The sequence below is a fragment of the Orbicella faveolata genome, unplaced genomic scaffold (genome assembly GCF_042242905.1).
Source record: "Orbicella faveolata isolate gen_17 unplaced genomic scaffold, um_ofav_v1 contig_4, whole genome shotgun sequence".
NCBI classification, from domain to species: Eukaryota; Metazoa; Cnidaria; class Anthozoa; order Scleractinia; family Merulinidae; genus Orbicella; species Orbicella faveolata.
In genome coordinates, this window is record NW_028301569.1 from 2,275,001 (window position 1) to 2,299,508 (window position 24,508).

At 40.2% G+C, this 24,508-nt stretch overlaps 2 protein-coding genes and 2 pseudogenes across 2 annotated transcripts in view; 3 read left to right on the forward strand and 1 right to left on the reverse strand.

Annotated features, from left to right (window-relative positions):
* Window positions 1-23,330, reverse strand: part of LOC110064761 (G-patch domain and KOW motifs-containing protein-like) — a 62,851-nt gene extending 39,521 nt beyond the window's left edge. Inside the window, exons 1-4 of the mRNA XM_089276449.1 lie at window positions 23,085-23,330; window positions 18,558-18,679; window positions 13,724-13,857; window positions 2,832-2,938 (exon numbers count right to left, since the gene is read on the reverse strand). Coding sequence (XP_089132575.1) covers window positions 2,832-2,938; window positions 13,724-13,857; window positions 18,558-18,679; window positions 23,085-23,245 — 524 coding nt within the window. The 5' untranslated portion in view covers window positions 23,246-23,330. The remainder of the gene's footprint in view (window positions 1-2,831; window positions 2,939-13,723; window positions 13,858-18,557; window positions 18,680-23,084) is intronic.
* LOC149100913 (uncharacterized) lies at window positions 5,706-7,202 on the forward strand (annotated as a pseudogene).
* Window positions 8,987-10,080, forward strand: LOC149100914 (uncharacterized; annotated as a pseudogene).
* A 45-nt stretch (window positions 23,331-23,375) lies between the features above and the next one.
* On the forward strand, window positions 23,376-24,135 carry LOC110064764 (mitochondrial intermembrane space import and assembly protein 40-B-like). The gene is made up of 2 exons (XM_020771864.2): window positions 23,376-23,476; window positions 23,539-24,135. The coding sequence occupies exons 1-2, from the start codon at window positions 23,455-23,457 to the stop codon at window positions 23,997-23,999; spliced, it is 483 nt and encodes a 160-aa protein (XP_020627523.2). The 5' UTR covers window positions 23,376-23,454; the 3' UTR covers window positions 24,000-24,135.
* The last annotated feature ends 373 nt before the right edge of the window (window positions 24,136-24,508 follow it).

A 24,508-nucleotide genomic window follows, 5' to 3' on the forward strand; every position in this document is an offset into this window, starting at 1 on the left:
GATCTGGGTTGAGTCCAAGTGAACTGATGCAAGGATTTTCATTCCTTCTTTCCATCTTTTCTCTCCCAGTTTGTAACCATTTTTATTCAATTCCTGATTTTTCTTACACTCTGCAATCAGAATTATTTTGGAATGCTAACTACCTGAAGCAGCACTGGTTGAAACACTTCCTATAATATTCCCCAAGACATCCAGAAGTGATACTGTACATGTAGTCATCTCTTATTTGTGAAATAACAAAAACCATGTTACTTTATAAAATTCTTTCACTTTATGTTTTACATATATGTTTAATATCTGAGCTGTAGTGAGTCCAGAAATAGGCTGACCGGATCAATGACAGGTTCTGCAGAACAGAGACCTAAAACTTTCATCAGATTGAAATGTTTTCGGGTAGATGTGTTTACTTCTGGAGACATTCTTCCTTTTGCTTGGAAATATCAAAAACAACAATAACAAACACAGGCATGCAAGGCATGCATGAGTTATTATTTTGTGAATTAAAAGCCTCTGGAAGTAGCAGTACTGTGACAAGGTTAATCCAACAATTTACAGCAAAAAAAAAAAAATTGGTTTCACCTTAAGAAGTGTACTATCAAGCCTAGTTCTACCAAGGGTTAATTTGACAATTCGATCAGTGGCTTTGATTATATGAACTCCAATAAGGAGTTTTTACCTGCAAGACAGCTACAGCTGTAAGTTATGCAGTCTGAAATATTAGCTTATGGTAAAAGCAGATTGGTGGGCAATTTTTATGGACTCATGAAGACCAAGAACTAATTTAATGCAATAGCATGGTCTTATTCTGTTGCCAGCATTTTACCAGATTGATTATAGTTTCTTCGGTTTTGACATTCCAAGAAACCACTTCAAATTAATATCAGTTTTAAAAGCCATTTAATCGAGAAGGCACTTTTAAAGGTGAAACAACCAGAACTCTGAAACAGAGTGTACATTTTTTAAGACACCACGAAATCTGCAGAGTTTGGGAAGTTGTCTTGTCTCATAACCCTTCCCAACACCTGAGAGCCTTTTTGGTGAAAGAAAAAATAGAGTAACCTTACAGAAAAATTAACTTTCTGAGAGACGTAAAATTTACCTCTGTTAATTGTGCAATCAATTTTAACAACATACCATCCAACGTTGTAAGCAACAATTTGATTGGTTCTTTAATAAAAACCCTCAATTTGATTAGTTTTCGATCGCCCTGGAAACATTCCCGCTTCCTCCCAAACAACATTGATTTTCCTATTTCTAAGACTACACAGATCACAGTACCCACACAACATTGAACTAGGGGGCAGGGGTACCAGAGAGTTATTGCTAGATATAAATTAAATAAAATTGAAATAAAAAAACTAGAAATTTAAAAGCACTTGTATCTCGTGACATTTTCTCTGCACCCCCTACCCAGGCAAGAACCTCAATATGGTCTTGCATACTTCCAAATGGAATAATAACGATGCAAAATTCCATCACCATGTCTAATTTCCACGAGACACATTGTGTCAATTTTTTACTGACAACAACAATTGTTTCAAATACAGTCGAAGGTCCACCTTGGACATTCCAAAAAGTGGTCACATATAAGAATGGGTTCTCATTGTTTCAGTTCAGTATGTGATGTTTTGCAACTGTTTAAAATTGAGACATTTGTGGTTGCATTTTAATGTTCTCTTAATTAATTGATTTTTAAACAGCACAGCTCTCATTAATAAATGTCTGGTGCAAGTTTATCTTTTCAATGCAATAACTACAGGGAACATACAATCTAGTTCAGTAGGATGAGAATAAGATAGCCTAATATGACCCTAAGGTGGAGCATTTCAATGCCAATTTTGGTTCCACCTATACCATTAGTGCCACTTGTAAATGTGCATCAGCATGCTGACTTCCCTCCCCTTTCACTGAGATCCTTAAACAGGCCAATTTTGCATCCTAGATGGTTTTAGAATTCAAAATGTCCCATGCACGAGAGGTTGTGCAAGGAGCCATCTTGGTAAGTTTCCAATTGGGCGGCCTTCAAGTCTGATCTAATTGATTAGTGGTTCAACTTGCCGCCATGGAGTCTTTCCATACTAAAATTTAAAATCTTTAGTTAACAAAACTCTGGCAATGACAAATGTTTTAAAATTCCCTTTATTGGAGTACTTATAATTTGCAACAAATTATATATCAAAATGCCCCTAGAAACACAAATAACAAGAAGAATCACTGATTCATCGGTTCTACTGCAACCACTCATCCCAGCCCATAAAACAAGTGTAAGTAACCATTTGTAAGCTTACCTAAAAATAAAATGAGCTCGTTACATTACTTGCAACAAAAACAAGTTATAAAACTCAGGTCATAAGACTTAAAAAAAGTTCAAAACAAAACAAATATCGGATCATACTTTCAGTTCCCTTGATCGTAACCCAGCATGTAACAATGCTCAATGACTCAGTGAGAATGCGGAGAAACCTTTGATTTGTCAGTATCCTCATATATGGACTCTTGGAAGCACCACTTCACCAAAACGAGCCAGCATTGATTAGTTCCACCTCAAGGTAACATGACCTTGTTCCGTAAGTAACGGTGAATTTTGTATTTAGATGTTTAATTGTTAAGTAGTTATCTAATGTCCACAGTGATGGGAAACCCTTGTGAATTATAGATAAATAAACAAATAAATAAATAAATAAATATAACGTAATGTTTTGCTGGTTTCAGTGATTTCTGTTGGTATTTCCACAGTACTCAAAGTAGAAATCCTCATTTGAAAATACCTTTTCTCTTTTTTCTTTTACAAAAAATAATTCAAAAATTAAGTTATCTAAAATATTCATTACCCTTTGTTGGTACCTCCAATGGCTTCCCCTTTCTTCCATCCCATTCCACGCAACATGGCTGCTCCAAATGATGACACAGGCATCTCCTCATAGTCATCCATTGTGCTCTAAACAAAGTATTGACTTGTGAACATTAAGACCAATTCAGGGATCAAAGTGTTGAGTGTTATGATTATTTAATCCTGAGCTTGGTTGCTCAAAGCATGATTAAAATACCCCACAATATACAAAACATTCAATTTAAGTTCTTTTTTCAAGTCAAACTATGCAAAATGTCAGCGATAAGTAATGTCTTCATACAAGAGAAATGACTACCTTTTAATCCAAGCTAAGTGCTAATTAGCTTTCCCACAACCTATTCCTGAATAAGACAACTTTTTACGCAGGGCTATCATAAATAGTTGCTGTCAGTATCTATTGGAGGGCCATTATGAATGGTACCAACTTCCTGGACACGATGACAAGCTTACAACAAGAGTACAATACAGATTGTTTCAAGTAAATACAACTGTAGGATCTATTTTGGATCAGGGCAGGAAAGAAAATTGGAAATCCACTTGCCCAGCGGGCCAGTACATTTCAGTTTTTAGTTGCCAACACTAAAATATTACTTGCCCAATAGGAGTGCGATGTTCATACCTGATCAACTACATAAGACTAGTGAGACAATCTCAGATGGTGCAGACTGCAATTATATTAGGGAGTTTAAGCAAATCACTACAGCTGGTGCTATTACAGCTGCTGTGACTGAAAAGGTCTGGGGGAGAGTACGAGAGTAGGTTATTTCTGAGCGAAAGCGAATGCCATACACTTTGTACCATACAATTTGATGGATGAAATATATAATTTCAGAGACAAATATCTCAAAGAATATCGAGCGAAGAACACAAATATATCAATACTCAAAGAAGCAAAATAGCATCGTATAGTTATCCAGATATAAAACATTTTCACTAAACCCTCAAAGCAAACTTAACCGAAGAAAAACAACCTCATGCTCAACATGAATATTTCACTTGACTAGCTTCGCCATTCCGACACCTTTGCCAAAACTTACTGTAAATTCAGGATACAGATTTACAAGCTTATGAAAGGCAACCTTGACACAATCTTTAACTTAAATTGAGTTTAAAGGATATAGTATCCAGTGGAATTCTTAAAATGCCGAGATGTCCGTTGAAAAGGGCCCGAGAAGCAAAATAAACCCGAAGTAGTAGCCACTACGGCAAAACATCCCAACTCACGCAGTCAGATTTCATGCTACAGCTGGATGCAACTGACGTACATGTGCAGTGTCTCATTTTGGGGGAAATTTACTTCCGGCAGCCGTATCAGAGCCAGCCGTAGCGATTTGCTTAAACTCCCTATTGATAGCTATGGCACTGTAGTCCCTCAAGTACTCCACCCCTGTTCAGTTCACTTCTGGTTTGTATTCACCTTGGTAGTCTGCTAGGGCTTTTCCTCTAAGCAGTGTGTATGTTTCATTGTTGTATTTTCATTCAAGGTTTAAAAATCACTTACAATTACTGTTTGTCATGGCAGTCTTTAAATTGTACTCTGACTGGTGTTTGACGTTGTTTTTCATCCATTTAAAATTCAATATTATGTTTAAGCAGCAAACATAAAAATTTGGCTTTTCATGCCAGCTTTGAAACTTGATACTTTTGTTTTACTTGCGAAGGTATGTAAAATGAAACCCTTGTTTCCTCCAAAACACAAGGAAGATGTGCTTGTTTTTTCTTTCACCGCTGAAAGATAGTTGAATATCTGATGAAGAAATGGAGGAGAAATGATGTTGTTTTACTCAAAACGTAAATTTTTTTCACTGATAAACAAGAACTAATTTAATTATCAGATAGTCATGGAATACCACATTCTTTTTCTTTTGCCAGTGCTACCTTTGTTGATAACAATAAAACAATTCAAAATTAATACACAATGATATCGATTGATACAACTGAGAAGCATTGCAATGAGAAGTACGTGTATTGGAGGTAAACAGCACTATTTGGCCGATATTATATTCTTCATTGGTGGATGAGTCTCCTTAAAAACTGATTACATTAAATTTGCACTTTCATTAGATGATACGGCATCTGTAGCAATATTTGAGCACTTTCCTGGTTTCTTTTGTAACAAATTTACAATTTGAAGAGTATTTAAGTCACAAGCTTGGGAACTTTTTGGTCTCTCTTACAGATGCAATTAAGGCAAGTAATAAAAAAGCTGCTAAGGAGAACCAATACGTTTCCCTTCTTTATTTGAACCCTGACAAACACACTGTTGTAGTCTGAAAATTTTGAACCAACCTTTGGGTAATTCTAAAAGATACACAGCCACAGTAACGTTTCAGTTTTGCTCTAAACAGGGAGAAGTGGCGCTACTTGAAAATAACTGGTCCTTGGTCACCTTGCATGACATATAAAACAAAACCGTGTGGAAATAGTGTATAACACCAACGATGGTAGAACACATGCGTCTTACATGTTGGGTTCTACTATAAGGAAAACCACTCAACCTTCGTGTGTGATCCCGTATGCAATGTATCCTCCACCTAATATACATGTATAGAAGACATGAACGCTAACCAATCTGCGCATGCATATAGAACAAATTGGTTTTGTTTTAAATGTGGTTAAATGTAACTGAGGCTAAGTTAAAATCCAGCCAATGCTGGTCAGCGGTGGTCAGGGAATCATGCGCCTTGATGTGACATATGGGGTTTCTTGAATCGCACGTGTTGTACATTCCAGCCGTGTGAGGTTGTGCAGTTTGTTTTGAGCACCGAACCATACGTTTGTACTGCTTTTTCTCTGGTTTCTGTTCTCTCTGTGTGTTGGAGTTTGGTTGCTTCGTCTATCTCTTTCATCCTCGCCATCATGACAGCCAGGCAAACCAACAACAGCTTAGCAGCGACTCTCTCTTCCATTGTCGTGTCCTCAGCTCCCATGTCAAGTGCAGCCATGAGCGGGACGTCATCTTCTATCGTGTCTTCACAGCTTGGCGAGCCTGTTGTTGTTTCATCGGTGATGGTTGGCACTGCTGCCGCGGCAAACCCGTTACCTCCAGCCTCAACAGCTGTTCTTTCGCCCAATCTTGTGGCCCTCATTAATCAGGCTGTTCAGGCTTCGCAAAGGCAACCAGAACCTGCAATTGTGTGTTCCGCCTCCTGTTCTGGCGCTGTTTTCGTCATCCGTGTCCTTGAGTGGCTTAGCTTTGTCATTTCTAGCTGCAGGGACAGGCTTTCAGCCTTCCATATCAAGTCCTTCAACTCAAGGTAGGACCATTCCTCTTGTGGTGCCTACTTTTGTGTCAGCCTTTAACGAGCCAGTCCTGGCGCTCGTTTTGTCTCCGATACATGCGTTAAGTGGCGTTTTTGACCAATTGCCTTTGTCCAACTGTAGTGTCCTGTATGTTCATTGTGACTGTTTTATTATTATGGGATATGTTGTAGCGAGCATGTGGTCTCGAGATGTCAAATGATTAAAACATGTTGTTGTTAAGAACCGAGTTGTTTAGTGTATTGGGACGAAGACACCACACCAACATCAACTCTTTGGCGGATCAGCCGTTCGTAGTGGGCCTGAATTTTTCTCCCATCCCGGCCAAGCTTGTTTCACAAATCCGAAGCGGAAAATTTGTCAATTTGTGGGAACTTTTAGCGTCTAACTGGGTCAGCTCCGAGTCCGAGCCTCAATTGATGTTCAATGGGCATTTAGTTTTATCAGCTCCACCGAAAATACCCCTGCCGTCGGCGTATAGAGGATATCACTACGTGGATGGAAGCCTTCACGGTGTTTTCTCTCGTCTTAACATCGTCTTTCCTCCATCACTGGAAAGATCTAACACTGTACAAGCTACTAATCTTGCGGATCTACCGCCAGTTTAGCGGGCGGGTCTGGCTTGCGTACGACAAAGCTTTTCGCGAACACGCCACGGCGACTCAGCTGGCCAATTGGTCGGCCAGGAACGCAGAGCTGTTCAATTTTCACGCCGCTGGTGCTTCCCTTCGCAGTTACAATCTCGGCTCGTCCATGGGTTCGTCAGAACCAGCGGGCTCCTGCTCATGTAGGATCCCTTGCATGTCATGAAACAAGGGAAGGTGCACAGCCCCTTGCGCATTGTGCTGCTATTATAACCATTGCAGTACGTGTGGAGGCTCTCATCGTTCCGTGTCTTGCACTTTGAGACCAGACCATAAGTTTGAGAGCACTTACAGGTGCAGATCTCAGTCTACGGCCGCTAGTTCCTTGTCTAGCCAAAAAGCACAGCACCAGTAACTGTTGGTTCAAGGGAAATTATCTCTGCTCGGAACTTTCAGAGTAGGTTTAGTTGCGTCTTTGTGGAACATTCTTTTTTTTTGCTCGGTGTTTCAGTAGGACCTGGTCGTCTCCTCCTGTTGTCAATCAATTCTTTGCCCATGCCGTGTTCTCACGGCCGTTTACGTCATTCCGTTTCGTTTTACAATCATGTTTAGCGTTGCACTCTCACCTTCTTGCATGGGGACTTATTTACAATGCATGCTCTATTGACTTTGCAGCTTAGTTAATTTGGATTGTCATTGGTTTCATCCTTGTGCATGACTCAGTTGTTCTATGGGCTCATTGAATTAAACATTTATCTACCCGTCCTGTGTTTGTCTGTGTTTTATTTTGATTGCACTAAGTTAGGGGGTTTTTAGAGGGAAATTACCGTCTCTCATTTTCTTTCCTTCTAGTCTCCTCTCCCCTTCCCCCTGTGTCCATGGTTAGCGTTTGCTGAAGAGTTTGCTGCAAAGTTCTCCAAGCACCCAGACCAACATGTAGTTGCCTTTGTTTTGGACGGTCTCAGGAATGGCTTTTGTGCGGGCTTTCAGCACTTCAGAAAACTGAAGTCGGCTAATTCAAACAAGGCATCAGCTAATCAACATCCTGAGGTTATTGGCGGCTATTTGGATAACAAAGTCTCCCTAGGGAGGGTTGCGGAGCCTTTTTCCTCCCCACCTCTTCTGAATTTGCACATTAGCAGCTTTGGGGTTATTCCCAAAAAAGGTCAACCAGGCAAGTGGAGGCTCATAGTGGATCTGTCCTCTTCCAGCGGTCTGAGTGTTAATGATGGAATTGACCCAGATGAGTATACCCTACAACACTTCACTGTTGATCAGATCATCCATATGATCTCGAACTATGGCTCAGGCACCTTGATTGCTAAATTTGATGTAGAGGCGGCATACCGCAACAAAGCTGTCCACCTGTCAGATCGATATCTCCTGGGTTTGAAATGGCGTAAGCACTAACTTATGTTGATTTAACCTTACCATTCGACCTCTGCTCGGTCTTTATATTTTCAATTCCATGGCAGACATGGCGGAGTGGATTCTCCTTAATGCATACAATGTTTCTGACCTCTTACATTACTTAGATGACTTTATTATGGCGGGTCCGCCGGACACTAATCAATGTGCTGAGAATTTGGCCCCTTCCATAGCTGTCTGCAGATCCTTAGGGCTTCCTCTCCATCTGGATAAATGCATTGGTATTTCCACTAGTTTAGTGGTTTTGAGCATCGAGTTAGACTGAATGGACAAGCTTTGTGCCTTACAGGAGCTGGTTCAGTCGTGGTGGGATCGACGCTGGTGTAACAGGTGCCAACTGCAGTCCCTCATTGGTCATTTGCATCATGCCGCTAAGGTTGTTTGGCCAGGTCGGACCTTTCTGTGTCGCATAATCGATCTGCTCCAGTCTTTTCACAAATGGGACCATCCGATCTGCCTAAATTCCAAATTTTGCAGTGGTGGCTTCAGTTCTTGTCCTCTTGGCACAGTGTCTATTTTTGGTTGTTCCCCAGCATGTCTGCTTCCCTTGACTTGTAAGTCACATCTGATGCTTCAGGTTCCCTTGGCTTTGGTGCCTACTTCAACGGGGAATGGTTCAGCAGCTTATGGATTTCTTCTCAAGCCTCTCACTCTATAGCCTCTAAAGAGTTGCTCCCGGTGGTCATTGCTGCTCACGTGTGGGGTCCTCATTTCGCCAGGCATCATGTTCTTTTCCGTTCCAACAACAAGGCAGTGGTTTATATCCTCAACTCTAGAACATCCAAGATTCCTGTCTTAATGCGCTTGCTTCACCCTCTTTTTGCCTCGGCGGCACGTTTCAATTTCTCCTTTTCCTCTCAACATGTTCCCGGAGTTCACAATTGCATTGCCGACGCTTTGTTCCGCTTTCATTGCAGGAGTTCTGGAGGTTAGCACCCACGGTTCAGTGGCTTCCAGTGCCCATTCCACCTCAACTACTGGACGAATTGATTGGCCCTCATTACAGCAACAGTGCCAGTTCTTTTTGGTCCAAGGTTTGGCTGACTCTACTCGGAGATCTTACACTTCAGGCCAGAGGAAGTTCATCAACTTTTGTGCTCAGTTGGGCAAGCTGCATCCCAGTGGCTCTCCGTGCCCAACTGACAAGTGGACATTGTGCCTGTTTGCCACTTTCCTGGCCGGATCAGTTCAGCACTCTTCTATCAAAGTTTATCTCTCAGCGGTTCGTTCATTAAATATCATTGCATGAGGGCTTCTTAAACCCTTCTGGTCAACTGTCTCCTTTCAAAGCAGGTCATTTGAGGAATCAAATGGATCCAAGGTTCCCACTAAGCCCAGCATCTGCCAATTACAAATGACATTTTTAGGTCTTTAGATTTATTGATATTTGACCACTGCATGTTTTGGGCTGTGTGCAACTTGGCCTACTTTGGTTTTCTGAGATCTGCGCAATTTACTGTTCCCAATTTGGCAAGTTTCTCCCCAGCAGTCCACCTGAGCATCCGTGACATTTGAGTAGACTCTGACACCAATCCTTCCTGCTTGAGAGTGAGGATCAAAGCCTCCAAGACTGACCCGTTTGGAAAGGCTGCTTTGTCCACATTGGCAGGGGACGCTTCCCTCTCTGCACCCTGCAAGTTGTTTTGGCATACTTGGCAGTGAGGGGAAACTCTGGTGGCCCTCTTTTTCTTTGTCAGGATGGTTGGCCTCTATCCTGCGCTATCCTAACCGCTCAGATCAGAGAAATCCTGGCTGGGGCGGGAGCTTGGGCAATTTCTCCAGCCACAGTTTTCGCATTGGTGCAGCCACTGGGCAGCTCGTAGTGGCATCCCAGATCACCTTATTCAGGCCTTGGGCCGTTGGTCTAGTACTGCCTACCAGTCGTATATTCGCACTCCATCTGAGTCTTTGGCTTAACTCTCTCCTCATCTCGTCACTGGTCCCTATGGCTCGTGACCCTGGTATGTGCAGGAAGCACTCCATCTGAGTTTCAGACCAGAGGCGAACAACTTGTTGGTCAGGGCGCACTCTGTGGAGGCTTGCTGGCGGTTATTTTTGTGGCTCATCTAGCTATTTTGCAATCTGCGGACCATGCATCTTGGCCCAAGAATTGTCTTGGACTCGCACGGATTTGTCTTCCTTGGATCGTCTGGCTCATTCACGGCTTGCTTGTGCCAGGGCCCAAGCAAACGCTCTTCCAATCAACCAGGAAGCCCCAGGCAAGTTCCTGGCTCAGTATATGCAGCAGGTGGATGTTTAATCATGTCTTGCAGCCTTATGAACAGCTGCAGACCTTCGTTCAGTGCTTCCTTGAAGCATTCTATCGTAAACAGACTCTCGAGTTTCATTTCGTGATCAGCGTTACCGTACTTTGGGTAAGCTTTGTTCTGCGTGTCTCGCGTTAAGCCAGGGGAAGGTGCTTGGTTAATTTCTGGGTGGTAGCACAGGTCCCACGTCATCTCTGTTTGTGGCCCCTTCGCCCGTCCAAGCACCCTTGGGGCAAGGCTTTGGGTGGTTGCTGCTCGCAAAGTTGCCATGGATATCTGCGTGCCCTGCTCGAGGCTCGTTGCTCGCCCTGGAACCACCGCACACTCTAAAAGGCATCATCCCCAAGCTCATCTATTGGCGATGAGTTTAAAGAGAATAGTACCACAAGGAGAGCAAGGGGTTTTCTGAAACAAATATATAGCTTTGTGATGCTCATACTCAACCGGCGTAGCTGGAACATGTTTCACGTAGAGTAGACAAGTACCTTCCCCACCCCACCCCACCTCCACCACTTCCTTGCCTCTAGATTAATTAATTGAAATTAAAATTATTAAAGCTTACACCTCAGTGCCTCAGGGCCATAGTGTCTTAGCAGGTGGCAATCCCGAAAACCATCCCAATAGTGCACTTTGCACTACAACGTATGCTTCAAGAATTCTAAATTAATCCATGCTTTCAACTCATAGCTTTGCTCATCTTGCAGTCTTAAGTTTTGAAATTGTTTTTGATTGGAAGTTATCTCTAACAAGAATACTGAGGCTAATTTACTTGCTGACTGGACTACCAAACTTCCATTTTTACTTGCCTAAGAGCAAAATTTACTTGCCCCAGGCAATCGGACCTGGGTTTTTTTCCTGCCCTGATTTGGATATATATATTTTAATTTTTTTATTTATAGAAAACGCTTACAGTAAAATAAAGCACTTTGAGGACTACAATAGATAAACAAACAAATAAATGCTAGGCGCGACTGATTAGAAATTTTAAAAACATGGGAACATTTGAGACAAAGCAGTATATTTAATCTGTCCTATTGAGATGTTGGTGGTGGCAAAATTTCTGGAACAAAATCTTTTAATATAATGCATTTCTATTTGTTGTTTAAGAACTTGGCAGTTTTGTTTGTTATTGCGATGTATCTTTTAGTCATTATGCTTTCTCAAAGTTGTATCTTAAACAGTGAGAAGAGATTGTTAATTCAAGTTACATTTGTAAATGAAGTATTTTGCCCCCAGGAAAGCCAAGCTTAGGGGTTGATGGGTTGGTTGATGATGTTTGAGTGAGTTTATAGGTCCATATTAAAGAAGTGAGTCTGGTAAGTGAAAGTTTTCACTAGTGTAATTCATTCCCAAATAAGGCTACAAGGGAGCACTTAAAAAACACATATGCTTAATTGTATGCTGTTCACTTTTACATAGATGGCATAAATCATCAGATATTATGTTGGCTCTTTTGAGTTTGCCTTTAGTGTAGATGATACTGTGGTTTATTTTGAATTGAAACACTATTAACTTTGTATTTTTGGTAATAGAAAAAGGCCAGTTATATAATTTGTGGATTTCAGAAGGTACTCCACTCCATAACTTATGAATAGATTTGGTTTTCATTGCTGGGTACTTGGAATTTGTTCTCAACAATAATTTGTGCAGAGCAGCGTTGGAAAGATTTTCTTCATTGCCAAACCTGTCCTGTTTCCATGTTTGCCCCTGTCCATAGCTACCAGTAGATGAAATTTCCCTTTTAGTGAAGCTCCGGCAGCCCAAAGGGCCACCACGCGGAGCCCCATACCCATACGGGAAAGAAAAGGAAACCCATGAATTGATTTCCCCATGGTTATCATGGCTGGCGGTATTGCTCGTGGGTGTGTACGCACTAAGAAGGAGTCATGCAAGATGGCGACCTTACTCCAGCTACATGTAATAGGTTGAGAGAGACATACACCCTCTGTTTCTAGCGTCCCTCTTTGATATTGGACATCCATGTTATAGTCAATTGACACCTGTCAAAACAATCTATCCGCTAAGCAGTATCACATGACCATATCGCAGGCTCAAGTTTAGAGCTCAGAAAGGTCACATGTTTTTTTACAGTTGACCGCTGACCAAGTGCTGGGTTTTTTTTATAGGATTGCGGGCTCATGTCAGGTTAACTTGTTCGCCAGGTTGTTTGGAAGCCAGTTAACGCTGACCCAGGATTATAAAAGTTAACCGAAGTATAATTTTTCTTGTACATGTCTACGAATGTTTTTGACTGCTTTTGTTTTGTGTATTTTCGTGACCTTGACATGATTCAAACTCAAAACAAAAGGCCAAACAACAGAAACAGAAAACCTCACCGTAAAGTTACAAAACTCAATCAAAATTCTCGCTTATCCTGAGCCCATCCCAGGAGCTCCGCTTTTAGGCTTGGCTAAATCTAGATATTATTTCTAATAGCACTGAGAAGACCACAGTATCTTGTAAAAAATGATTTCAAAAAACATTTGAGCAGGAAAATTAACCTAAGTAAAGTAACATGACGTTTCAACTACTTCATGTCATCATTGTCAATGAAAAAATTAAAATTAATGGTAAGGCATATTTATAGTGCTTAGGATGTGAGAAAATAAAATTAGTAAACATTGCATGAAAACATTCATGTCAAAAGTTTCGTGTGAATGGAATCCACTTGCGTGTTCAGTTTCGGTCTTTTGCTCTTAATCAACAGCATTTCAAAGATTCAACGTTCGAGTTTGCCACGGCATTTCTTGTGGACTTTAAAGTTCTTAATTAAGTTGCCAGGTGTTAGGGCATGCTCAACCCTGAAATGTTTTCTGATCACGGAATGTTTATGTTCTTCTACACGATGATGGAGGTGGTGGCAAGTGTACCCAATATAATTTGCATTACACAAATTACATGTGAATTCATATACTACACTTTGCTGGTTTATCATGGGGGGCTTTCCCTCCGCGACTCTCAGATGATCAGCCATCTTTTTGTTTGTGAACACTGGGGTTGCTGATTAATTTCGTTCCGAGGTTGCCAAGTTGTCTGCAAACCATGTCAGCCGATTTCTGATCTTCAAATTATATTGGGCACACTTGTTTAACTTTTGTAACACCCACCTTATGCCATGGCTCATGAGATATTGGCTTAGTTGCGATTTGTTTTTCATGGTTGTTCCATATTATGGCATCATATGGATCTGTTTTGTCTTGATCTATTTCAGGTACCCTTTAAATCCCCTGAAGAGCCCAAGAAGAGACCCAAAACTCTCAGGAGGAAATGTAAAGCAATATGAAAGGATGATGATATATCTCAATCTTAGTCAGTTACCCAACAATACTCACTTGCACAGGCCTCATAGCAATGTCTGTTTTCTCATTCTTTTCATATCCCTGAACATCAGGCAGAGCATTTCTCATCAAAAGTGGAATGGCAATGTGATCATTATCATTTTCTTCCTTATCACCTCCAGAAGCATCTGTGTTAAAATTCATTGAAAAATTAGGGAATACAAATAAAATGTAATGTACATGTACCATTAATATTGACAATAACAAATTATACAACTTACAATATTAATTACTTAATATAAATAAAAATCTGTTACCTAAGAGCTGAGTGCCAGATTATTTCACCAGCTGAAAGAGAACTGATCACTAGCTAAAATCTCATTAGAATTTGAAGACTAAAAGTATTAAATTTAGTATATTGGGCTTCTAACTCATTTCATCAACACCCAAGTCTATCATGGTGAAGCAGACACTTTCAGGACAGGCTCTATTATAATTTACCAAATAGCCCAAACAAAATATGTGTGCTGAACAAAGAGAATTTACATTATATTTGATAATCAAAGTAAAAGCGAGAGCGTAGCTCGAGGAAAACTGTGAGCTTTGAGGTACAGATAATGTCCAAGGACAAATATCTGAGCATATTTTTGCCCCAAATGAGGCTACTGTGTTTATTATTCTTCAAAACTTTTTCACAACGTGCACAGTTTTGAAAATTGTGGAATATTCTCGGATATTCCCCAGTTTTAGCTGGGGAATATTCGGTCACATGACATGTTTGGACCAATTGCGCACGAGCGAAAATATTTGATCGATTACAAGACATTTTATAATCCATCAAATATTTTAGGACTCAGGTTTGTTGACTATTCCTTTAGAAATTTTGGAGGGAGATGGTTAACCAAAACTTAGCACACAGTCAGATTCTGTTCATGACAAACTCTTAACATTACAATTACTGAATACTTTGAAACCTCCCAATACTTTCAAGTCATATTTTCCTATAGATACAGTATGTAGTTCGTATAGTGTGATCATCCGGGTGAGTGTAGTTCTGAAAAGAACTGTTGTTGGTGACTGACGTTTCGACAACCTGAGCGGAAGTCATCTTCAGAGTCAAGTGAATAGTGTTTGTCAGTCGATGATCTTATAAGTCTGGTCCGTTGAACGTGATTGGTCAGTATAGCCATGATGGTATTGGCTGAAAGACTCGTGTAAAGTTTGTCATCAGTCATTGGTGGGTTTCGATCCGTCTATTGTTAGTCAAGTAGGTCGGTTTTGGTCCGTGTATTGTTAAGTCGGTCTGTTAGAAGTGCGTTTGTCGGTTTCGTTTCTGTCGTAGATAAGTCGTTTGTAAGGCGCCGGTAGTTGTTGACATCTGTTAAGAGGTGTTTGTTCTAGGTTAGTGTACCAGCTTTCCAGAGTCAGTCATTGAAAATAGTTTGTACTGTAGGTTAAGCACTGAGCAGAGTCCCAGTCAATGTTGTGGTTTGTCAGTTGATGATGTACAGCAATGTGATTGTTGGCATCACCATTTCTCGTGGCTCGTTTGTGTTCAGTCAGTCTCGTGTTAAGGTTTCTGCCAGTCTCACCAATGTAGGAAGCCTGGCAGTCGGAGCATTTGATCTTGTAAACTGCTCCCTGTCTGTTGTTAGGTTCGTCTCTGTCTTTCACGTTGGTCAGTAAGTGTCGTAACGTAGTTATAGGTTTGTGGGCTACACGAATGTTGTAGGGCTGTAGGATCCGCGAGATGGTCTCAGAAGTACCCTTAATGTAAGGTATAGTCACTGTAGTAACAGGCGTAGGGTTCCTGTTCATAGCGTCAGCTTCAGTAGGTCGGTAAATGTTTAGTCTAATAAAGTCAGCATTGTAGTTGTTTTTGTGAAAAACACGTTCAAGGTATCTGTTTTCGTCACATAAGCTGTCCGGTGTCACAAACTAGTTGCGCTCATCTCGTCAAAGTCTTTATAGTCGTGGCTTTGTGTGAAGTCGGGTTGTAGGATGATTCGTCAAGTAATCTGTTGGTATGCGTCGGTTTTCTGTACACTGTCGTTCGTAGTTCGTTGTTGTCGCGGCTTACCAAACAGTCTAGAATAGGAAATTTTCCATTTTCTTCGATCTCTTTAGTAAACTGGATGTCGGCGTTCTGTTCATTTAGGTGGTCGTGAAAATCGTCAATTTCGTCTTTGTGAACGGCGGTAAAGGTGTCGTCAACGTAGCGTAACCAAAGCGGTATTGTTTGTCGGCAAGTTGCAAGGGCGCGTTCCTCCACGTGTTACATCACAATTTCTGCGACAACAACAGAAACAGGCGACCCCATTGCCTGTTTCTGGTTGCCTGTTTCTGTTGTTGTCGCAGAAATTGACAGACAGGGAGCAGTTTACAAGATCAAATGCTCCGACTGCCAGGCTTCCTACATTGGTGAGACTGGCAGAAACCTTAACACGAGACTGACTGAACACAAACGAGCCACGAGAAATGGTGATGCCAACAATCACATTGCTGTACATCATCAACTGACAAACCACAACATTGACTGGGACTCTGCTCAGTGCTTAACCTACAGTACAAACTATTTTCAACGACTGACTCTGGAAAGCTGGTACACTAACCTAGAACAAACACCTCTTAACAGATGTCAACAACTACCGGCGCCTTACAAACGACTTATCCACGACAGAAACGAAACCGACAAACGCACTTCTAACAGACCGACTTAACAATACACGGACCAAAACCGACCTACTTGACTAACAATAGACGGATCGAAACCCACCAATGACTGATGACAAACTTTACACGAGTCTTTCAGCCAATACCATCATGGCTATACTGACCAATCACGTTCAACGGACCAGACTTATAAGATCATCGACTGACAAACACTATTCACTTGACTCTGAAGATGACTTCCGCTCAGGTTGTCAAAACGTCAGTCACCAACAACAGTTCTTTTCAGAACTACACTCACCCGGACGATCACACTATACATGTACGAACTACTGATACTCCTGGGTTCAAACCATTTACTGAGATACAGTATGTATAATTCAATTCCATCATGATATGTACATGACTGTACTTTGAACTTGATAATGATGAAATGGAGTTGTTGAAATGTCATAAGGTTTTACTATCACTGCATTTTATTCTCAAAATGTTTTGCAAACCCTTATGTTATTATTTAGACAAACCAAACCAAACACAGGCTAGAAGAGTATCATAATATAAGAAATAGTTCATCTGTGTCAGTCTTTAAAAATTAACTTTAAATGTTTCTTTTTAAAAAAGCTGTTTTGCAATTTTTTTTTAGACTAATTTATTTAATTTTAGAAAAAATTTTAGATTTTCTCTGATATTGTAAAGCATCTTTGAACATTAGGATACTGGCGCTATGTAAATCTTTTATTATATATTATATTATTGCTTTGATGAACCACACGATGTTTTTGAAGTTCATTATTTAATGAAGAAAATACATGTTTTGGATGAGACATCATCCATCATCAGTTGTACAATGAGAAATAAAATGAAAACATGCAATAAATAGTATTAATAACAAAGTGAGATATTAACAAGAATAATTAAGGATGAAGGCACGAACCAAAAAAGGGTAAACTCTTTAAGAAAGGAGACTAATTAGCAGAGTCAAGAATAATTTTAAAACAGTTGTTTTAAAATTCTTGATTTTGCCTCCACAAGCTTCCAATTGAAAATCAAGGAAGCCATACACACCCTTTGGGAGCAGCTGTCTTGAAATTCCCAGGTCAAACATCTTAATTTATCCCTTTCATACTAATTAGTCTTACTTCATGCTGCTACGAAGTCTTGATATTATATTATTATTATAATAATTATATTATTATTATTATTATTATAAATATTATTAGGAATGGTTCGAGGAAGGTATTAGAACGATTAAAGATGCTTTAGATAAAAATGGAAATGTCCTATCATTCCCTGTTTTCCAATCAAAATATTCACTACAAAAAAACTACCTTTCTTCAATTTTACCAAGTTGTTTCTGCTATTCCAGGTCACATCCTAACTAATGCGAAAACTAATGAATTCAGAGCTGAAATGATAACCAATGAGGACCTGGAGTCCTTTCACTTTGATTAAAACATAGATATTAATTTACTGCGAGCCACATCCAAAGACTTCTACTGGCTAATTGTGGATAAGAAGTATAAAGAGAAACGAACTGGTGCAAAGAAATGGAATCAAACCGTTCCTATGGACAAAACAAACTGGACAAATATATTCAAATCGGTACAAAAGACTTGTAGAGAAAATAGAGTTAGGGAATTTCATTTTAAATTCATTCACAGAATTGTGGTGACTAAAAAGGAACTTTTTAGGTTTAATATTAAATCAGATAGTAATTGTATATATTTTGGGGATCTGGATTTTATAGACCATACCTTTTCAGAGTGCCAGTTTACAAAGTCGTTTCCTCAAGAAGTATTACAATGGTTTAATACAGAGAATAACTCTGAATTTAATCTAAACATTGAAGATCTTCTTTTTGGTACTTTTCCAAGTTCAAGTACCTTGATAAAAAAACTGAACTACACCCTCCTCTTTCTGCAGTATTATATTTATAAGAAAAAGCTCCAGAATGACTCACCATTTCTATTACTTTCCGACTTTATCAACACAGTTAAATGTAAGTATAAACTTGAAAAAATTATTTAATATTCATAAAAGCTCCTCCATCTGCTATTCTTTAGATTTAATATAATTGTAATAATTATAAGTATGATTCTACAGAAGGATTCATTTTATGTTATTGTAAAAATAGGCTTAGAATAAGTGATGTAATAAGTGTTGTAAGTGTAAGAAATGATCATTGATTATTATCTATCATACAATAGGCATATTTCACCTTTCATAAGTTCCTCAGCAGCTTGTCTATCCAAACTTAGTTTAGCATCTGGAGGCAGAAGCCATCGATTTTTGGTTTGACAAGGAATCACTTTTTCCCTTGGTTTCTCTTCTGGTTTGATGCTGTCAAGATACAAAGTACATGCACTCATAAACTTATCATCAAACAATTACCCAACAAGTTAGCATACAGTACCGCTCAGAATTAAGCAAACCAAAACTCGCGTTAATAATGTGTTTTGACTTTGTGTTATAGCACATTAAAGTTAACACATCAGATGTATGAGCTTGGTTACTGTTTGCTGCTTTTGTTACTTTGTGAAAGTAAGTTAACAACCTTTTCAAAAGACAACATTCCAAATTAATGTCATGTGTTCCTTCACAGCTGCAAGAGATGCTGTGTAAACAACGTCAATGGAAAACTTTAATTTCATTCATCAGCTGTTTTTTTTTCTTGTATTGAATGAAACTAATCACCTTTTGATATGCTTTAAGTTCTTTGGTGGTTTACCCAAGAAGGCATAGGAATAATTTTCGTCTTCACGTAATTATTAATTTGCTCCAGTCTTTGAGTCCTGTAAGTGGCACCGGGTTAAATTGAAATCGTCTAGCTTCCGATCTGTTGTTTATTTTGCATAATTCCTAATGGTACTATCGGTAAAACATTATTTCCATCTGATACAGAGAAATTTTAGGTCAGTTTTGAATGACTGATATGGGGAGGCTCCACCAGAAAGGGATACCTTTTACAGGCTCGAGGTATATGGTAGGGTAAAGTCTGCATACGAGCCAAGGAGCCCATCAGGCTGGAGCTTATCCTGGTTTCTGTAGCATAAAGCAGCTAGGAGCATTTCTATCCCCCCCCCCCCCCCCCTCAGATAGGATGCTAGTCCATCGCAGGGTTACCCCCAGCAGTACAAGTTGCCGGTACCCATTTAAACACCTGGGTAGAGAGGGGCACTATGAGAGTAAAGTGTCTGTCCTAAGAATATAACATGATGTCCCCGGCCAGGGCTTGAACCCAGGCCGCTCGATCTGGAGTCAAGCGCACTAACCATGAGGCCACCGCGCCTCCCACGAGGTGTATATCAAAGGGCTTTTTTAAGCCAACTCATGATATTTGAAACAGTCATTTTTCTACAAGGGTGCTTAGGGAGTTTGTCACAGTTGCGTGACACAGCATGAATTTAACAGTATTTTCTTTATAACTGAAATAAGTTGCATACGCTATTTCTCAAAAACGAAGCGCAAATCAACAAAAACAATTATGCAATGATGCTTTTCATGTCAAAACAAGTCAGTCTGCCAAAAATTAGCTCGATCCTGCAAAAAATAAAAATTGGCCCAAAATGTCACATATGCCCTATTTGCACGAAAACCTTCAATTACAATGACAGAAGCTGAGAAAAATTTGCATATAGACAATGCAAACTAATAAAGATAAAGGTTTTCGCTGCTTACATTATCATTTAGGGTGGGTTTTAATTCCCTTATTAGCAGAGTCTCTTTCATCTTGCAATGTGTATCTGTCCAACCTTTTGCTAATATATCAAAGTGGTCCCATTTGAAGTTGTGACCAGTTGATGTGACGTGGTCTGCAAATGCAGAAGCATGACAGCTATTCGTGATCAATTTAAAATGTTCAGTTTTTCTGTCATGCAATCTACGTTTTGTTTTTCCAATGTGGAAATCCTGGCAGTCCCCACAACTAGCCTTATACACAACTTTTGACAGTTGGGAACAGTTGATCCTATCTTTGTGGGGAAATAAAGACTTGATGTAATAAGTGCTTTGGAAAATAACCCTAAGATTAATGCAGCCATAGAACTTATAAATGCAGGTCTTCAGTTGATTGGTAACAATTTTGCTTTGTACCCCTAAATAAGGTAGAACTAAAATTATTTCCTTTTTAGGGACTGTGGTGGTTGGATTCGTCGGTTTACGTTGATGCCTGTTCAGAACATCATTAATGTTGTAATTGGTAACACCCACAGGGTATCCATTTTGTAACAACAACTTCCTCAGTTTATTCAAACAAGAGCGCAAAAGAGAAGGTGACTAACAGATGTGGAAACAACGAAAAGTGAGAGTTCACATGAGGTTTACTTTGTATTTCCTAGGTGTGAAGGAGTCCCATTTTGTGTACAGGCCAGTAAAGGTCTTCTTTTGGTAAATAGATGTTGAGAAAGTATGACTGTGGCATTTGATAATGTCCAGAAAAGGGATTGCACTGTTATCTTTTTATTTATTTTTTGTTTAATTGTTATCTTTCTATTTATTTATTTATTTATTTGTTATCGTTTTATTTATTTATTTATTATCTTTTTTTATTTGTATGGAAGAAAAGGTTGTAATTCGATTAACTCTTAATCCTGGGTTAGCGTTAACCGCCTTCCAAACAATCCTGTCCTGTTTTCAACAAGTTACCCTGACATGAGCCCGCAATCCAATCGAAAACCAGCACTTGGTCAGCCGTCAACTTCAAAAAAATGTGTGACCTCAACGAGATGTAAACTTGAGCCCGTGATATGGTCATATGATACTGGTCAGCGGATACCTTGTTTTGACAGATGCCAGTTGATTATAACATGGATTTCCAATATCAAAGAAGTACATGGTAAAGCAAGGGTGCTAGCCTGCAGAGCAGGCGAGATTTTTTTCGAGCGAGCGCTCACATCGTAAAAAGTGTAGCTGCCATCTTGAATTTTTCAGGCAGTGGAAGACTGAAGAGAAAGAGAAAGTTTTACCAAGGGGGTGAATGATAGCCAAGAGGAAGGATAGGGGAGGGGGTGGAGGAAAGAAAATCTTGCCTGCCCGAGGTCATTGTTCTTTTAGGAAACTCTGTTCGCCCACGAACGGAGTTTCTGATTGGTGCAGCTTAACACTGGCGGTCAATTGTCTGTCAATCACCAGCCAATTTCATTTCGTTTGTGCGGGAAAGAAACATGTACATGTTGGTACTCATCAAACAAATAATGACGGGGAAACCTTTGAGCGCGGTTGTCGTGTGTCTACTTCAGACTTCATGTATTCATCAAATTCCTTTGATATGAGTTTTACAGATTCCTTTAGATAGTTCAGGCATAATTTCCACATGCTTTAGGATTCCATTTGAAACTTCTCGCCATTTCTTGGCGGCAATGTTCTTCACTAGTGTTTTAGTTTGAGAATCTCTAGGAATTCTCACAGTCACGTTTCCCGACTGATTAAGATACAAGATTTTTACGCCATCGCTCGGAACATTTTCCACATTTAGTTTAGAAAGCATCTCGTTTTCCCGTTCTAAAGAAGCAGATGAGGTGTTCTTTATGTTTTCGCCTGCAAAGGCGAGAGACTTTCTTGACTTCGCAGGAGAAACTTCCCTGAATAGAGTCTTCCCTACCGGGGAATTAATACGTACCGATTTGGATTTCCTAAATGGCGGACTAGCCTTCTCCGGCGTGTCTAGAGTTCTTTTGCTTGTTTTAACTGCGGTAGATGTCGTTGCAGTTGCTGCCTTCTTGACAAACTGATACAACTGGCCCAAGTTTCGAATCTTACGGCCACATGGGTTGTAGACATGATCGGAATATTTCGAAGATTCTTGTGTCAATGGTAATCCAACTTGACACCAAATTTCGCTCAAAACAACACCAAAGCACTCTTTCCGTTTCGACGGTTTGAAAAGGTTCTCGGATGAAGAGTGGCTTTGCTTGCGGAGATTGCCGAACTGTACTTTGAAAGAAACTTCACAAAGCCTACAATTGTCATTCGCGCTCTCCTTCGACATTACGGAAAATGTTGCTGTATGACAGCTCGATTCCACTTGTTTGTGTTTTTGTTTTTGTCAGAAGACGAGACTTCCGGTATCAAGAAAACCCCATTTAGATTGGTTACCCACTCATTTCCGGAAATTAAGTGAAGCGCAACTAATCAGGAGGTGTTTCACATTTTAACGGGCTTTTCGGGCAGGCGTCTTCTCATTTTTCCCCTCCCCCATCCCCCACCGTCTAACATGGCAGTCTAACATGGTGGTGGCAAGGTTGTAACGCTAACTCGCCCCAATAAGATGCCTGCACTGCAGGCTACAAGGGTGCATGTCTGTCAACCTATTATTTGGAGTATGGCCGCCATGTTGCACAACTCCGTTGTTGTCGTCGCTGCCGTCATGCGTACGCGCCCACGAGCAATACAACTAGCCATGATAACCATGAGAAAATCAACTCATGGGTTTCCTTTTCTTTCCTATATGAGTATGGGGCTCCGCTTGGCGGCCCTTTGGGCCACCATTGCTCTGCTATAATTAAATTTCAACCTGCAACCTGCAACCTGCAAAATAAACGTGCCAATATTTTTGGTGCTTTGAGGTTGAGAGGTCTGACTTCATGCATAGTCGATGAGCATAAAGCAAAAGATGTACGGGGTCAAGGACCTTCCGACATAAATTTAGCTTGTTTGTTTGCTTCTTTGATGTTTGCCGGGCTTCTTAACCATTTCTCTCTATCAACTGTGTTCAAATGTAAGCTAAGTTTTATTATTTTGTACAAACCTCTTGAGCTCTTTTCCTTCAGCGGAGTGAATATAGTCCCGTTTTTCCTCTTTCACCTTAACATCGTCACTGTTAAGAGCATTTCGTTTAGAACTGTACCTGCTAGAGGCCTTCTTTGAAAAAGAAAATGTTACTCCACTTGTCTTCCCTTCGTCCGCCATTTCCCAAACCTACTTATAAGTCATGTAAGCAATAAGAAAGCCATTCTCGTCCCCATAGCCCTTTTCCCTTCTCTTAGCCGGCGGGGCCTTGGCACGAGAACTAGAATCTGGTTAGTCCCAATCCACTACCGTTTGCACATGGTGCAACGAAATTACTTCTTGCATCGGAATCCAAAAAGCCGGGTTTATGGGGTTTATGAACGACAATTATGTCATATTGCAGAGAAGAAGGTGAGACAGTAATTCGTTAGTCCCTATCCAAGATTTCTAGTAACTAATTTTTCCAATCGTAGGTAAAGACAAACTAATGTTTGTCACTGAAGAAGACCATGCGAGCCCCAGTTCTGTGACACTCGAAGAAGATGACGAAGAAGAATTAGAAGGATTGATCAAAGCAAATGGCGAAATAAACTGGGACTGCCCTTGTTTACAGGGAATGGCCTACGGGCCTTGTGGAGAACAGTTCAAGGCGGCATTCTCATGTTTTCATTACAGTGAGGAGGACCCTAAGGGTTCAGATTGCATTCCACAATTCCGTGATATGCAAGAGTGTTTTGTTAAGTACCCTGAAATTTATGGAAAAGATGATGAACTTGATGAAGAAGAAGATTCCATTAACAAGGAAACAGAAAATGTAAAGGCTGGTGATGTAGAAGAGGATATTGTTTCGTCAGAAAAGAACGACTATTCGTCAAGTGACTCGAAAGAATCCACGAAATCAACCCATGAACTTTCCGATGAAGCCTCGAGCTGACCGAACGCGCCTTTAATTTCCTCCTGTAATTTAGCTGTTTTCTCTTTTAATTTTGTCCTAGGGAGTTGAAATTGTTATAAAAACGTTTGAAGTGTGATTTCTCAAACATGTTGCTCGATACATGCATGTACTCTTACGTATGGTTGTATTCACTTATTTTTTAAATATTGCTATTTTATTTATAACCACCTCCCCCCCCCCCCCCCCCCACCCAGCTTTTGAGGTATTACCTGTAAGACCCCATCTAATTGGAAATTTTCAGTAAATATGCCCCTAAGATTTTGGTAGCATAGTGTTATGCATGTTGCTCCTCTCCACAGAAATTATGGCTGTTAAGGCCTCCTCATGGCCTCCTCTCTTCTGATATGACTAAAAATGTCATAATATCCCCCTGAGATATATATATACTCATAAACAAGTCACAGGCGAGTCCGTTTTGCCAAACCCTTTATGATTTATCTGTCTACAAGCCAGTACAATTTGTTATTTCTTCTATAAGGTGACCACCT

Coding starts and splice junctions, on each gene's coding strand:
- LOC110064764 (XM_020771864.2), top strand. CDS start 23,455: ATGTCATATTGCAGAGAAGAAG. Junction 23,477..23,538: donor GTCATATTGCAGAGAAGAAG/GTGAGACAGTAA, acceptor TTCCAATCGTAG/GTAAAGACAAACTAATGTTT.